The sequence below is a fragment of the Dreissena polymorpha genome, chromosome 4, assembly GCF_020536995.1.
Source record: "Dreissena polymorpha isolate Duluth1 chromosome 4, UMN_Dpol_1.0, whole genome shotgun sequence".
Taxonomy (NCBI): domain Eukaryota; kingdom Metazoa; phylum Mollusca; class Bivalvia; order Myida; family Dreissenidae; genus Dreissena; species Dreissena polymorpha.
In genome coordinates, this window is record NC_068358.1 from 34,530,437 (window position 1) to 34,548,099 (window position 17,663).

Below are 17,663 nucleotides of genomic sequence, written 5' to 3' on the forward strand. Positions count from 1 at the left end.
ATAAGGGACATTTTCCACTTTTATGGAATTGTTCATTTAAGTAGGTCGCTTCTTTAAAAAAATCCAGTGTAGATAGAAAGTGTTGTCCCTATAAGCCTGCAAGCAATGTACAAGCTGAGAAAGTGTTGTCCCTATAAGCCTGCAAGCAATGTACAAGCTGAGAAAGTGTTGTCCCTATAAGCCTGCAAGCAATGTACAAGCTGAGAAAGTGTTGTCCCTATAAGCCTGCAAGCAATGTACAAGCTGAGAAAGTGTTGTCCCTATAAGCATGCAAGCAATGTACAAGCTGAGAAAGTGTTGTCCCTATAAGCATGCAAGCTATGTACAAGCTGATCTGAGATGGCACTTCAGGCACATGAATTAAGCCCAGTTTTCCCACAAGGGAAAAAAGTAGCTACAGGGCAATGATTTGGACAAACTTGGTAGAAGACCATCATGACCATATGATTTTACATACCAACTACATGTACACAACCTTTTGGCCTTGTGGTTCCTGAGAATTTTTATGTGTTCATTAAATACATATAGCCAAACAAGTGACTCCCAGGGCAGGGTAGTTTCAACCCTGAGCATTATTTGAACTTACTTGGTAGATGACCAGCATGCAATGTTACATTCCCAATTGGAGCAAATTTTTGACAACACATGACACAGGAGAGCATAAAATAAAGTAATTTATAACACAATTTCTAATTGCACACAAAACACAACAGAACTGAAATCTAAAGAATGGTAGATAGCAAAAAAATCAATAATATCTATCAAAGCAGGCATTAGCAAATGACTAGAACATATATTTGAATGTTATGTCATACTTTACAAGCAATGAAAGATAAATATTTCTATTGGGTGCTATGAAAATATAAAACTGAACAAGAAATGTGTTTGTCGGAAACACTATGTCCCCTTCTGCGCCGCTTTGATTTTTTAAATTTACCTTTGACCTTGAAGGATGACCTTGACCTTTCACCACTCAAAATGTGCAGCTCCATAAGATACACATGCATGCCAAATATGAAGTTGCTATCTTCAATATTGCAAAAGTTATGGCAAGTTAAACAGACAGGGCAAAAACAATATGTCGCCCACTATAGTGGTGGGGGACATAAAAAAGCTGAAACAAAAACTAAAATAACAAAATGCTGTTTACTGATATAATTATACTGATGTTTTTAATTATATAATATATATATATATATATATATTTATATATATAAAGAAAACATGAAACAATTCAGGCAAAACAATAACTAAAATTAAACTAGAAAACATAATTATTTTTAATAAACAAATTAATTCACTGTCACATAAACTACAAGCAAGCTCACAAGTGTGCTTTATTTGTCATGTAAAGTTTACACTTGAAAGGTAATTGACCCACGTGGCCAAGCACATGCTTATGAAGTAGATCCATGGTCTTGAATGTTTGTTCACATAATTTACAGACTTGATCTTTGCCTTTTGGCAGATGATTATCCAAGCAGACAGCGGCTGCGTTTGCAGTGACAATTTCGAAGATCATCATACTGGAGTCATTGGCAGTAATGCTGGCTGTGTCATAACCATCATTGTCAGCAATGTTGGCCATGTCATCACCTTCATTGTCAGCAATGCTGGCCTTTTCATCACCTTCATTGTCAGCAATGCTGGCCTTTTCATCACCTTCATAGTCAGCAATGCTGGCCATGTCGGTAACCACTTTACTGTAATTTGGAACCATGTCAGGAGCAATGTCACTGTTATTTGCTTCCAGGTCTGTTACAACTTCACTGTCAGTTGCTGCAGCTGAATATAGAAACAGATCATGACTATTCTCGCAGGTTTTTGTATTTGAAAATGCACCACAAACACTGCACAAAAATGCCTCAGCAAAATCCATATTTGGCCCATCAACTACATCATGATCATCTAAACAATGTGAATCTCCACAATCCATGGCCACTGTATAACCCTCATCAGTTTGTTCATTCCTTTTTTGTTCATTGTTTTTATCTTTAACCATATCATCTTTTTCTGTTTTCACGGTATTTTGTAGCAACGCTATTCTGTGTTTTAAAGTTGTGAAATGTCTTGTCAAACTTCTTCGAATCACCTCAACATTACACACGCTACAATATCGAGTGTGTTTAGCTTTTGTTGTACTCAAAGCAGCTTTTTTTGAACTCAAAGCAGCTTTTTCTGAACATTTTTTCTCAGGCATTGCATGAGCTTTGTTTGGAATATATGAATCTTCCATTTTAGATACTTCCGGTAATACATATTCAGTTTTTGTTAAATGTGTGATATTTTCAGATGCTGTTTGACCAGTGTTAGAAACTTTGTCAGCACACTTTGTAAATATTTCATCTGGCAATTCTGTACAGGCAAGAACGGCCATCATATGCAGATCTGAAAGTTCGTGATATTTTGCACTTTTACTTACAATTACTTTTTGACACACATTGCAATACATTTTGCTAAAAACTTTCTTTTTGAATTTCTTCTTTGTATCTAAATTGTCAATCAACAAACTGTCCCCTGTTGAAACATCCATATCTGCATCTTCCTTAATGGCATCCACATTTGGGCTGAATGTACTACCAGCACCAAGGTCATTACTGTCTTTATTTACAATGCTTTTACGGCTTTCTGATAATGAATCTGACATGGCATCCTGTTTAGCAGCTATTCCTTCAGACATTTTTTGTTTCTTTGACATCTTCTCTCTTGCTTGATGCCTCAGAGACTTCAAGTGAGCATTCAGACTGTTACGACGTTTGTACACCTTGTTACAACATGTATAAGGTAACTTGAATGGGTTTTTGTCACTGTCCATTTCACCTGAACTAATCTTATGTTTTTTTGATTGGAAATGTTCATAAAGAGAACCTTTGCGAGCGAAGTAATGACCACAGCAGAAAAATGTCCCATCAGCAGCTATTCCTTCAGACATTTTTTGTTCCTTTAAAATGTTCTCACTTGCTTGATGCCTCAGAGACTCCAAGGCAGCATTCAGACTGTTACGACGTTTGTCACTGTCCATTTCACCTGAACTAATCTTATGTTTTTTCGACCTGAAATGTTTATAAAGGGAACCTATTTGAGAGTAGTAATAACCACAGCAGAAAAAAGTCCCCTCATCCGCTTCATTCAATGAGACTGCTCTCCTTTTCCTCAGATCCTTAGACCACTTATTATCTGATAGAGCAGTCACACCCTTTGCCTTGCCACTGGCATTCTGCACCTGTTTATCTCTCATTTGTTGTGTATCAGTTTCAAACAACACATCCATACACTGCTGACTGATGTCAATTGGAGCGGACTCCAAACAGTTATGGTTTTCATAAACTGTCATAAACCCAAGGGCTGGATCATCCACATTCAGAACTGGAAGCCCCAAGGTATCGCTTAGTTGCACATTATTTGAGTTATTAACATCAGCAGCTAGTATCTGATGGGATATTTTCTCATTGTCTTCTTGTCTCAATTCACTTTTGGATTGGGTTCTATTATTTATAGTGAGGTTATATTCAACATTTGAGGAGTGTGCTTCTATTCCTCCGCTGGTCTCTAGGTGGTTTACATTTTTGTTACTTTCAGCAGAACAATCCATTTCTACAGGCTGCTTCACAGTTGAGGTACCAAGGTCCTTGCTGCCTTCCTGAGATGTGAGTTGCATAATAAAGATACTGTTGGCTGTTGTCTCTCTATGTGGGCTGGTCATACCAGCAACAGCAGTCTGTAAGCCAAGAATACTGCACTCTTGACTGCCATATCGGGTGGACAGGTCATTACCATTTGCAATGATCTGGTCATAGAGGCTCTCCAAAGAATACTCAGTGCTGTTTTCAACTTGATATGAAACTTGATCAGAAGTGGAAGAATTCACTTCACATTCTTGTTTTTGACCAACACCACCAGTATCATTCCTAATACATTTATTGTATTCATCAGCTCTAGTCTCGTCCAACTGGTGTGTATATCCATGGTCAATTACAATAGTGATTTTGTTCTTGCCTCGGGCATTGTCCACAGTCTGTTCATGATTAAAATTATAGCTACTACTTATTCTTTCTAAAGTGGAATCATTTACTCGATTGAAAACATCCTGATGGTCTTCCACTTTTTTAACAGTAGCACTTTCCTGTTTGATCTGTTGACCTCTTTCAAATGAAGGAGCATGCACTGTTTGTTCCACACATTCATCTGCTTCTTTTTCCCCTAACCCTAACATCCCAGTTGTACTGCTATTCAGAGCAGAGTTATCACTACTCATATTTATCTGTACATTTTTTGTATCACAAAAGCTTGGTGTCCTAACTCTATGTACTTCTGATGGCATTACTTTGGTGTCTAAATATTGTACATTTTCTACATGTATTGGGCTTCTCATGTGTCTAAGAAAGTTTGACTTTGTTGAAAAAGTCTTATTGCAAATTGTACAATAATATTTACTATCTCTGGTACTCTGCTTTGCATTCATCATCTTAACTTTCTCTATATTAAACAATAAACCTACACATAAAATCAACAGATATTCTTCAAAATTTCAGATTAAAGTACATAGTGTCCATCTTTGTAACTGAAATAAAATGTCTGCACATTGGCTAATGACATGGGATTCACTTATTTTTTTTGTACATAGATTCAGTGTTTATCTGAGAAACATTACCTGTATTTTATCTGAGAAAAGCTGAATGCAAGAGGTCAAATTGTTTACATTTCACTAAAAGCACTGTCTTCATAAAATGATTTTTTTCCTTGTCCTATTTAGAGCCTTTTCTTGCATGGATTTTCCAGTCTCAATTCTGTCAAAAAAGGTTTCGATCTTGACAGTGGCTGCAAAAGTAAATATGATTAGATTAATCAATAAATTATGTTGTCAATAAATTGTTACACTCAAATCTATATACAAAGTTGGCGTGAATAATTGTTTAAGGTCTAAAAGATGAGAAAGCCTAGTCCTAATATCTCCAACAGTATGTTTTGGTATGATATGATTTGCGGAAGATATAGCATGCCGAATGACCATTTAAATAAAATTCTATTTTCAATCACTGAAAAATGTTAACATGAACTACATATCAGATTTCAAAACATGTAGCACATAAAAATATCAAAACATCTGAAAACCAGAGGGCCATGGGTCTTATGGTGCTTACATGAGACACAAAAGAAATAAACCATTCATGATGTCAACATAGAACAACAAGAGGAAATTTCCCCTACCCCAACTAAATGTTGACAACAGACAACACACAGCAGACAAAGGGCGATCATAAAAGCTTACCATGAGCATGTTGCCCACAGGTGACCTAAAATAGGCCAGAGGCCACAGGGAGCTCACCTGAGACTCAAACTTACCTAACTTTACTGAGTAGGTAGTGTTCATTAGGTTTCAAAATAAAACTGCCCAAATACCTGGCACAAATTAGATTTCAAGTGTTCAAACAGTTTTACTATAGCCAGATAAGGAAAACTGTCCTGCCTAATGGCAGCCATTTTTTCCATGGTCTGCAATCATATCTCGCTCAGAGGAGAAATCATAAGAACCAAAGTTCAGACCAAGTTTGGCAATACAACTGTATTTGGCAATTAATTTAGCCTTGTGAGTGTTAAAAAGCTTTTTTCTTAATAAGATGTTGTGACCTAATTTTGTCACCATGTGACCCAGTAACGAGGTCTGTCCAGATATAATTTGCACAATCATTGATTCTGACCAAGTTTTGTGAAGACTTGGCTATAAATGTGGCTTTTTCTTTGATTTGACCAAGTGACCTAGATTTTAACCAAATGTAAATCTGTTTTGAACTGGGCTTATAATTGATATGAAGATAGGACAACAAATATGGCCGCTAGAGTGCTCTCAATTCAGATTGCTAAAAGGCAATCACAAAAACTCAGCATGGGCACGTTTTGCTCATGTGAACTAAAAAATGAGACCAGAGCATCTGTTGGTTTTCGAAACATTTCATTTATAGAATTTGGATTTTAGAAAGTGTACTGAAATAAGGTCAAAATGATTCATATAGATAATTTATTTCAGAGAATAAATAAGATTTTTCTAAGAGTTGAATTGATCACCTACTTTTTAAAATCTCATTTGACCAAAATGAAACTTTCCCTTGATATTATTGCGAATATATTCTGACCAAGTTTCATCAAGATAAAGTCATAAATGTGGCTAGTAGACTGTTAACAAGGTCTTTCTAAGATTTGACCTGGTGACCTAGTTTTTCACCCCCTTTTGACCAAGGTGCGATTCTAGATTATGTCAAGCAATACTGAACATAAACTGTGGCTTCAAGAGTGGTAACAAACTGACAAGTGATCATGCATGACACTACTACAATCATCCAATATTATTCACAAACATGCCAGACATCCAAATCTCGGTGGGATAGTCCCGCTTTTCAGGAGTTTGTCCTGGCATCCCAATATGGACACTTTGTCTGGACATTTGTATAAAACGCAAATTTCACAATAAAATTCGCTACTCGAGTTCTGTCTGGCTATATTAACCATGGCTTATCTCTTTAATGACCCCTATTAACAAACCTTTTTTACTACACGAGTGCACCTGTGTTGTTTTTTACACCTTAACAACGATTTATAAAAAATGATTGATTTTATCAGGCATTCACACCATGGTGTTTTTATGGTAGGGGTCGCTAATTGCTATAGATAGACATCGTATTGAAATAAAAGCCAACTGCTTTTGTGTTTCATGGCCAAATCAAGTCTTATTACGCGGTATTCTATGTGATATACCACCAGAGGCTAAAAAAAACACAAAAGCACTGATTGTGTATAACAAATTGAGTGCTGACCAATACACATTGATGTTTTACATAAATTCACTTTCATTTTGTGACTGATTTTCATAAAATAGTCTTTACATATGGCATTAATCTAAAATAAGAGTTAACAGGGGCCCCTTAACACAATGCTTGATGCGTGCACATCACATTACACAATATACACATGTTCAAATGGGGCCTCTGTCCCGATGGGATGTTAAATAGAGGCATGCCCCACATTTCACATTAAAAATGAAGAAAGTTGTGTTCACGAAATTCTTATATAAAATACATTCTGCGTCAATATTGGCCAGAAATAGTGAGTTTTTGCAAGTAATAATTATATTGATTACTGACTACACTAAAGGTGGCATTATTGATTGTTTTAGGTGTCCCGCTTTTTGGTCAAATGACCTGATTTTACCTTGAAAAATTCTGGCATGTATTACCATTCAGGAGACAGCTGAGAAAATGGCTCGTTATTGAATGGTAGAGCTAACACACATACATTAGGACACAAATTTGCTTTTGTTAAATAATTTTTTAGTTTTGATGATTTGAGAAGTTTGCTTACGCTTAGAATGAGATTCCATCATACACTGAGTATTATTTAGATTGACTACCAATACTACGATAGAAAATAAAGTCAAATACAACAAAAACTAGAGCTTTCATATTGTCTTCACATAAACAGGGAACACCATGCTCAATGTTTAAAAAGTGACCACATGACCTAGTTTTTGACTCAGCATGACCCATATTCGAACTTTACCTACAAATCCTCTAGAAACAACGTCTGACCAAGTTTGGTGAAGATCGGATGAAAACAACTTGAATTAGAGAGCGGACACTTAATATGGACCGACAGACCGACCAACTAACAGACCGACCGACAGACAAGCTCACTCCTATATACCCCCCTAAACTTCGTTTGTGGGCGTATGGTTAAAACACATTGATACAGACACACATTTGCTTTTGTTCAATAATCTATATTTAAGATTTGTTAAATCACTCTTCCATAGTTTCCTCAGATGCTACAAATATTGTACTGTGACCTTTTTCAGGTGGAGACCTAATTTCAGTAATTTGTTTAAGCTAACAAGATGCCGTCATACACAGAGTATTATTTAGTTTTTCTACCAATACTAAGATCAAAAATAAAAACAAATACAACAAAAATTAGGAAAAAAACATGTTGCAATTTGTCTATCCATTAGTATATCGGCCTTCTTAATGAACAAATTCGAATTTAGGAAGTAAACGAATACAAAAACATGCCATGTGTTATATTTCAAAATAATTAAGTTAAATTTGTATTCTTAGACATAACAACGAAAACTGCATTTAAATCGGCAATGTTTTGACAACATACTGGCTAGACTTAGCTCCCTTTAGTAATCTGTTTAATGTATACCTTGTCTCATAGTATCGGCCCTTCTGATTAGTTGTAAAGATTTGTTATTTTGCCCACCTGCTTGTTCTAAAAATAGTAATTTAATGGAAAAAATACTCTTGCTCATTTTGTTTTTAAAATATTTTTACATTTTATTAAACAAGGGACAAAATTGTCACAAAACCAGGTTTTCATTGTGAAAAAAAATCTGATTAAGGGAGACAACTCAAACTGAACTTTTGAAATGAACAAACAAAATTAACCCCCTTTGTAAGTTTGTTTCAAAATAAATATATTTTAAGTTGTGGTGACCTTGACATTGGAGATATTGATGTGATTCTTTCGTGCGACACACCGTCCCATAATGGTGAACAAATGTGCCAAATAATTGTAAAATCTTACAATGAATGACATAGTTATGGCCCAGACAAGCTCATTTATTGCCAATTTTGACCTTTGAACTCAAAGTGTGACCTTGACCTTGGAGATATCGACGTAATTATTTCGCGCGACACACCGTCCAATGATGGTGAACAAATGTGCCAAATGATTTTAAAATATGACAATGAACGACATAGTTATGGCCCGGACAAGCTTGTTCCGCCCGCCCGCCAGCCCGCCCGCATTCGCCAATCTAATAACCAGTTTTTTCCTTCGGAAAACCTGGTTAAAAACCTGGTTAAAAATAAGCGGCATTTAACACATTTAATAACGTTACTATTAATTTATTAACACATTTGATAAAGCTACTAATAATCTTTTCCATTAACAAACTATATACACTTACCAGAGGGGGTAATCACGTGATAGTCAAGATGGCGACGTCCATGCCAAGACAGTTATTTTTCGCCGTTTTATACCGTTAATTACTTTCGTTAATTTTTTTTAATGACGCTCTCTTTTCAGCCATACCAGTAAAAAGGTAATTAGCGTTAGTTTCGTATTTAAATTCGCTTTATATCTCAACTTTACTCCCCGCAAATTTTCTTAGTGGAGCCCAAATGAGGTCATCCTGCTAAGAAATTTCGCACCAAGTAAAGTCGAGATAAAGAGCGAATATTACTATGAAATAAACGCTTATAACTTTCTTGCTAATATGGCTGGAAAGTGAGCAGAATTTAAAAAATAATACAAGTAGTAAAGGGAATAAAACAGCGATAAATACCTGCCTCGTCATAAACGTCGCCATCTTGTTTGTCACGTGATTTATCATTACTCCCTCTGCTTATGTGTGTCATGTAATTAAAAAATCAGAGCATCACCCTGGAATAAACATGACATCTTTCCAATGAATACCGAAAATCATGAGAAAGATAGTCCTTATAGTCACGGATTACCATAAATTAAAACTTCTAAAAATTAAAAAAAACCAAAAAACTTTCCAGCACTTCTTGAAAGTTTTTCATTAAAGGCACTATACTATGAGAGCCAATACTATGAAAGTAAGGGATATTACTGCAGTTTAAATTACAAGAGCACCGCCTTGCGGGTGCAGACCGCTCATCTATTTTTCTTTTTAAAGGTGTAGGGATCTATCTCAATTTCAATCACAAAGGAGGGAGGGGTGGAGTGGAGAGGGATGTATAGTGTGGGGGTGTGGTCATTTATTACATTATCTTCCAAAAATGCAAAAAAATAAATAATTTTTTGTGGGGGGGATTCTTGGGGGGGGGATGGTTGGACGGTATTTCAACAATAAAATAATAACAAGAGATGTGTTTGTTAGAAACACAATGCCCCCTAATGTGCCGCTTTGAATTATTTTTTTTACCTTTGACCTTGAAGGATGACCTTGACCTTTCACCACTCAAAATGTGCAGCTCCATGAGATACACATGCATTCCAAATATCATTATGTATGGTCAATATAGCAAAAGTTATGAAGAAGGTTAAAGTTTTGGTTAAAGTTTTTGAATTTGTTTTTTTGACCTTTGACCTTGAAGGATGACCTTGACCTTTCACCACTCAAAATGTGCAGCTCCATGAGATACACATGCATGCCAAATATCAAGTTGCTATCTTCAATATTGCAAAAGTTAAAGTTTTGGTTAAAGTTTTGGGACACCCACACATATACAATGACAGACAGGCCAAAAACAATATACCCCCGATCATTCTATCCGGGGGCATAATAACAAGAGATGTGTTTGTCAGAAACACAATGCCCCCTAATGCGCCGCTTTGAATTCTTTTTTTGACCTTTGACCTTGAAGGATGACCTTGACCTTTCACCACTCAAAATGTGCAGTTCCATGAGATACACATGCATGCCAAATATCAAGTTGCTATGTTCAATATTGCAAAAGTTATGAAGAAGGTTAAAGTTTTGGTTAAAGTTTTTGGATTATTTTTTTTTACCTTTGGCCTTGAAGGATGACCTTGACCTTTTACCACTCAAAATTTGCAGGGCCATGAGATACACATGCATGCCAAATATCAAGTTGCTATCTTCAATATTGCAAAAGTTATGACCAAGGTTAAAGTTTTGGTTAAAGTTTTGGGACACACACACACAAACAATGACAGACAGGCCAAAAACAATATACCCCCGATCTTTCGATCCGGGGGAATAAAAATAAATATTTGTTTTTAAACATATTTAAAAAAAACAAGAGATGTGTTAGTCAGAAACACAATGCCCCCTATTGCGGCGCTTTGATTTTTTTTTTTTTTTTTACCTTTGACCTTGAAGGGTGACCTTGACCTTGAACTTCCAACACTCAAAATGTGCAGCTTTTTGAGAATGCCGCTTTGAAATATTTTTTTTTGACCTTTGACCTTGAAGGATGACCTTGACCTTGAAGGATGACCTTAACCTTGAACTTCCACCACTCAAAATGTGCAGCTTCATGATGATGCCACTATTAAATTATTATTTTTTTTACCTTTGACCTTAAAGGATGACCTTGACCTTGAAGAATGACCTGGACCTTGAAGGTTGACCTTGACCTTGAAGTTCTACCACTCAAAATGTGCAGCTTCATGAGAACGCCGCTTTGAATTTATTATTATATTTATTTTTTGACCTTGAAATATTACTTTTTTGACCTTTGACCTTGAAGGATGACCTTGACCTTGAAGGATGACCTTGACCTTAAACTTCCACCACTCAAAATGTGCAGCTTCATGATAACGCCGCTTTGATTTTTTTTTTACCTTTGACCTTGAAGGATGACCTTGACCTTCCACCAATTAAAATGTGCAGCTTCATGATAATGCCGCTTGGATTTTTTTTCTGACCTTTGACCTTGAAGGATGACCTTGACCTTGAAGAATGACCTTGACCTTGAACTTCCACCACTCAAAATGATCAGCTTCATGAGGACGCCGCTTTGATTTATTTTTTTACCTTGAAGGATGACCTTGACCTTGAACTTCCACCACTCAAAATGTGCAGCTTCATAAGAGACACATGCATGCCAAATATCAAGTTGCTATCTTCAATATTAAAAAAGTTATGGCTAATGTTAAAGTTTTCGGACGGACAGACACCATAAATTTGACATTTGACCTTGAAGGATGACCTTGACCTTTCACCACTCAAAATATGCAGCTCCATGAGATACACATGCATGCCAAATATCAAGTTGCTATCTTCAAAAGTGAAAAAGTTATGGCCAATGTTAAAGTTTTTTCGGACGGACTGACATACTGACCAGGGGTTTTTTTTAGAGAAAGGGGAAGACGCTGGACGCTGGGTGAAAGGGGAAAAAAGAGTGCGAAAGAGACATATTAGGGGAAAAAATAAAAACTGTTCATTTCAATGTCTATAACTCATCAAAAGAGGCTTGTCTCTGTCCTTTTTTGTTCTTTAACACATTTAACACGTATTAATGTCAAAGTCCTTAATAAAGTTGCAGGTGTAGATCTAATAATGGAAAATGTTTTCAGCTATATTTCTGTACTGGGGCCGGGGGAGGATGTCAATTTTGTGATTTCAATTTCATGATGAATGGGTTGACAACCTTGATCTGCTACAGTATTGGAAGGGAAAGGATCGGCAGCTGCCGATTGTCTACTTTCACTTTCACAATGTTCGATGTTGATTACCTCAGAATCCTGCTAGGTTATAATGGTTTTCGATGATTCTTTCTTTAAAAAATGCCTCGATGCGTTCAGTATCTTCCGAGTCCGAATGTTTTATTTTGTTTGTGTAAGAATGCCGATTGTGAGACATTTTTTTCTGTTTTCACGTTTTATATCTTGGCTTGCATATAGCCCCGATGAAAATTCGACTGGTTTCCAGTAATTAATTGACGAAACACGCTTCTCGCGCAAGACCGGTATCCAGTAAAATAGTCACATTATTATAACGATTAGTTGCCCAGTTTACATGACGTAACAGAGCTCCAGATAAGGTTTTGTGAAATTCTTAAATTACTACCAGATTTTCAAAAAGAATTCTTAACTCTGAAATTTTATTCTTAACGTTACTACTAAGTTTTGGAAAATAATTCTTATTTTTTCTAAATGACCTAAAAATAAATAATAATGGTTATTTTCATGCAAAAAAAATCTAAATAAACATACTAGCAACTTTATTTATACGAGTTCAACAGTGTCTTTTCAGTATTATACAATTTTATTTTTCCGATACCTTCATATGCCCAAACTGTGTTTAGATTGAATGCCTTAGATGAATTTTTACATATTTCACATTTAAAACGGGTCTCCCCTTCAATCTTTTCAACGATTAGCCACGGGACTTGTCCCTTCCACTCGTTCAATGTTTTTTTTTTGTGTTTAAGTTTAGACCCGTCGTGTCGCGTTTTTGTTTAGCTTTTCCGACTGTGTCAGCAACTGAACATACAACATCGTATAAGAACTTTTCTATAATGTCTTTCTAAACATTTAACTTCGGCTCACTTTGCGTACAATATGTTAAAAGCGTGTTTTTGGACGCTTTGCAGTTTTTAAGAACGCTCATTGGGCGCCGCCATTGTTTTTTGACAGATAGACTGTATACGCCGCTTTTATTGAAAAAAAGCGCTTTGTTAAACAAACCCGATAACCATTCTATATAAGCACCGCAAAGATCTTTAATACGCGAAAAGAACTCAATAAAAATCGATACGAACCGATGTAAAAATATTATTCGTTACTTGATTTTGTAATTCTTAATGGTACGACAAGATTTTAAAATAAATACGTAACGGACTTGAAAATAATTCGTAATTACGAAAATACGACCTTTATCTGGAGCTCTGACGTAATTTAAGAGCTATATTTAGAATAACTGGGATTCCCAGATTTTTTGTGTTCGTCTGGAGAGAGAGAGCGAGGTCGTTGTACTTGGTGCAATTTGGATAATTGTCGAATGCCCAAAGGAAAAATAAACATTTCTTTGAGAGAAAATATTATATTTTGGTGAAAAATGATATTTTTGGTGGGGAAATTGTATCTGAGGGGAAAAATTCTGGTAGGGGAAGACGCCGAATATCGGCGTCACTTTCTTAGTAAAAAAAAACCCTGCTGACGGACAGTTCAACTGCTATATGCCACCCTACCTGGGGCATTAAAATTCTGGGGGGGGGGGCGTGGGGAATGGTTTGGGTGAATTCTATTGTGGTATGTCAGGTAAGAGTTGTTTTGTCAAAGTATCAATCGAATCTAATCATAAATAAAGAAGTTAGGGCAATTTTAGCAAAATTTAATAATTTGACCTTGAGAGTCAAGGTCATTCAAAGGTCAAGGTAAAATTCAACTTGCCAGGTACAGTACCCTCATGATAGCATGAAAGTATTTGAAGTTTGAAAGCAATAGCCTCGATACTTTAGAAGTAAAGAGGATCTAAACACAAAATGTAACCATATATTGAAAATTACTAAGTCAAAAAAGGGCCATAATTCCGTAAAAATGACAACCATAGTTATACAACTTGTCCTTTACTGTCCCCTTATGATAGTTTGCGAGTGTTCCAAGTACTTTAGGAGTAAAGTGGACCAAAACTCAAAACTTAACCAAATATTTCAATTTTCTAAGTATAAAAAGGGCACATAATTCCGTCCAAATGCCAGTCAGAGTTACATAACTTTGCCTGCACAGTCCCCTTACAATAGTTAGTAAGTATTGCAAGTATGAAAGTAATAGCTTTGAAACTTTAGGAAAAAAGTGGACCTAAACACAAAACTTAACCAAATTTTCAATTTTCTAAGTATAAAAAGGGCACATAATTCTGTCAAAATGCCAGTCAGAGTTACATTAATTTGCCTGCACAGTCCCCTTATGATAGTTAGTAAGTGTTGCAAGTATGAAAGCTATAGCTTTGATACTTAAGGAATAAAATGGACCTAAACACAAAACTTAACCAAAATTTTCAATTTTCTAAGTATAAAAAGGGCACATAATTCTGTCAAAATGCAAGCCAGAGTTATCTAACTTTGCCTGCCCAGTCCCCTCATGATAGTAAGTAAGTGTTCCAAGTTTGAATGCAATAGCATTGATACTTTATGAGAAAAGTGGACCTTAACGCAAAACTTAACCGGACGCCGACGCCAAGGTGATGACAATAGCTCTTTTTTTTTTTCAAAAAATATATGAGCTAAAAAATGAAAAGAATCAAAATGTCTCCATACATTTTCAACATTTTCCATTTAAAATGCATAGTGGAGCAGACGACTGCACCAGTGTAAACACAACATTTTCATTGCCAATTGCAATGGAGTAGTCTCCCTTTGGTAAGACACCATCCAAATTAGGTCAGCCATGCAAATATTTAATGCTATAGACAATCCCAGAATCGATAAATTGACCGCCGCAATATTGGCTATCACTTGACCCGCTACTGAGGACAGTACTTAAGAGTTAGGCAGATTACAGCGTAATCATAGCGTACACCCGCTTTATTTGAATTAACAGTATTTTATAACTTCGGACTGTTAGATTGAAAACAAGTCAAACAAGGTTTCGATATGTATCACAGCGTTAATCAATAAAAGTTAAATAAGAAATATACACAATAGATTTATAAAATGTGTGTCTCTGCAACACTATTCAGTGATTACACGTAATGTTTAAAGGGGCTTTTTCACAGATTTTGGCACGTTTTGAAGTTTTTTATTAAATGCTTTATTTTGTCAGATAAATGTAAACATTAAATTTTAAAAGCTCCAGTAAAAAATCAAAAATAAAATTTAAAAAAGGAAAAAAAAGTAGCCGGCAGCAGGGCTCGAACCAGTGACCCCCGGAATCCTGAAGTTAAAACGCATAAGCCAACTAAGCTATCCTGCCAAGCAATACTTAGCTGCTTATTTTATACCTTACTGGTCAGCGAGTATTTCTCGGACGAAAGTTACAGTTTTTATTTAATAACTTTCAAAATAATACGAAAAATAATATATATAAAAATTACTGATACATCCTGGGTTTGTCATCTACAAGCGAATGTAAACAAAACATTTTTTGATGTGCGCTTGCGTATGTACATGGGCCGTATATGGAGTCATTAAAGGGAGGTAATTTTCCACTTTACAGAAGTATTTACCGGACACTTATATAAATTTAGTATTTTGAAACAAAAAAGAGTTTAAATAAAACTTGTTATAACATTAACATTAAAATGATGTAAATACATTACTTTGATAGTGAAATATGTCGCTTTCTGAGTGTGTTAATAGATTAATAATTTGTTTCCAATATCAGTTTGAACAAATATCTATAAATAAGCATATTTATAGATATTTGTGGAAAGAAGAATATTAATTTTCAAGGGAGAAAATCCAAACAGTGAATTTATAATTTTAAATAAGCTTTGTTTCTATTATATTTAATTGTTTACTAAGTACATTTTGTGAGTATTCAGGGGCGGTAATCGGGGAGTTATCGATTTCTGGGATTGTCTATTGCTTGTGTATGGAACCATCTGATTTGCGTGGCTTATCATGCTGCAAATAAACAAATTTGAAATAAATTTCACGGGAATATAATACATTTTTTAAGGTTATTTGTTTGTTTTTGCACTGTTTGCATTATTTCAGAAATTATGTTACCCGTTTCCTTATTAAACCGGAATAGTAGCAAATCAAAATAAAATCCTTTGACCAGAAGGAATCGAGACAAGATCATGATACTCTACAATACTATATTGTGAAATAAAGCTTCAAATTAAGATGTTACAGTTACTTTGATGACAAAGAGGGGTCGGAAGCTTGATGTTGACATCAAAAAATATTCACGAATAATTTGGATTCCTGCGCGCCAGTAACAGCTGCTAATGACGTATTTATGTAAAAGGGAAGTAACTTTATCGACTTTTTAGTCATTTTCGTACCTGCATGCATTCACCCTTTAACGCTGCAGACGAAATTTGAAGCACGGAACTGTAAAAATAAACTATGTAGCATAGATCCAAGCTTGAAGCAATTATCGTATATATGTAAACGGTCTTTTAAAAGGACCTTTTTCTCGAAATTATCCAGCTTTCACACACGATCTGGGAAATTATTGATCAGTGTATATTTCCGCGCCCGATTCTGCACTTTGTGTGGAACTCCTAATTATTGGCGGATGGATGGGTCGGCCGGCGGTTTGGCGCGCCGCTGTCAGCTCTCGTAATCTTCAGTTTTCATAGAATCTTCACCAGACCTTCTAGAAATGTTTATGAAGGTCACGTTCGATCGCCATCCAATTCGCTTCAGAGTTATTGCTGTTTATACAATGTGAAATTCGACGGCTCCGCTCTCTTTTAGTTGAATATTTTTTTTATCGGATCTGGAAATTATTATTGAGAACAAACGAGGCCAGATTCGATAACCAACCAATTTGCACCAGGAACTTCATAGTTATTGCCTTTAGCTTAACAAACATGTGTCAATCGCTTATTCCGCTCCATATCTCAAACCGTTTTATTTAATCTTCACCAAAACTTTATGAAAATATGTGTTGCCATTTGAAGCCAATATGCCCCCTGTCTTTTTATATGTATTGCCTTCAAAAACAAATAATAACTCACCGTTCCTGCTGTCTTAAAGTACTCCTGCAGTTTTGACTGCCCCTTCACCAAATCTTTTTTTGTTAATGTTGCTTTAAATTGGGGACCAATTTCGATAAACAAGTCAACCATATCACACCACGCACACTCCGAGTTATATACTTTTTTTCTAGAAGTCACGGGGAAGCAGAGTATCTGAAGAATACACATGTCCAGCAACCTAGCTATCATGCGCCGGGAGCGGGGATTGCACCCAGGTGAAAGAGCGTGTAACAACTAATACGCTAACCGGACAGCCTCCAATGATCTGAGTTTGATGAATCTTTCTCTAAAGTATCATAACATGGTGAACATGAACATATTGTCAGATCTTTCCACTCTAATGAATTTGCAGAGATTTATTTACTTTCATTGATAGTACTTAGCACATTTTAAACGCGTTTTCCTAGCTAGATGTCATGAACTACTGTAATTAACAGTACTCTTTAATTTTAGGACACTGTTTCAATCCAAAATAATTTATTTTCGTGACTGCATTTTTTGGACAAACGGGTTTTTG

At 35.7% G+C, this 17,663-nt stretch overlaps 1 protein-coding gene across 3 annotated transcripts; it reads right to left on the reverse strand.

The window, feature by feature from the left end:
• Positions 1-661: 661 nt before the first annotated feature.
• LOC127879599 (uncharacterized) lies at positions 662-16,398 on the reverse strand. Of its 3 annotated transcripts, none has more exons than XR_008049165.1 (3): positions 16,297-16,398; positions 4,652-4,818; positions 662-1,785 (listed from the first exon to the last, which is right to left on the reverse strand). XR_008049165.1 is itself a non-coding variant. In XM_052426553.1 (3 exons), exons 2-3 carry the CDS (start codon positions 4,463-4,465, stop codon positions 1,325-1,327), a joined length of 3,108 nt encoding a protein of 1,035 aa, XP_052282513.1. In that variant the 5' UTR covers positions 4,466-4,818; positions 16,297-16,398; the 3' UTR covers positions 662-1,324. The 3 variants fall into 3 exon arrangements, 2 of the variants coding, with proteins under 2 accessions (XP_052282513.1, XP_052282512.1); XM_052426553.1 differs by having other exon boundaries at positions 662-1,596; positions 1,630-4,818; XM_052426552.1 differs by having other exon boundaries at positions 662-4,818.
• Between the last annotated feature and the right edge of the window lie 1,265 nt (positions 16,399-17,663).

Coding starts and splice junctions, on each gene's coding strand:
- LOC127879599 (XM_052426552.1), bottom strand. CDS start 4,465: ATGATGAATGCAAAGCAGAGTACCAGAGATAGTAAATATTATTGTACA.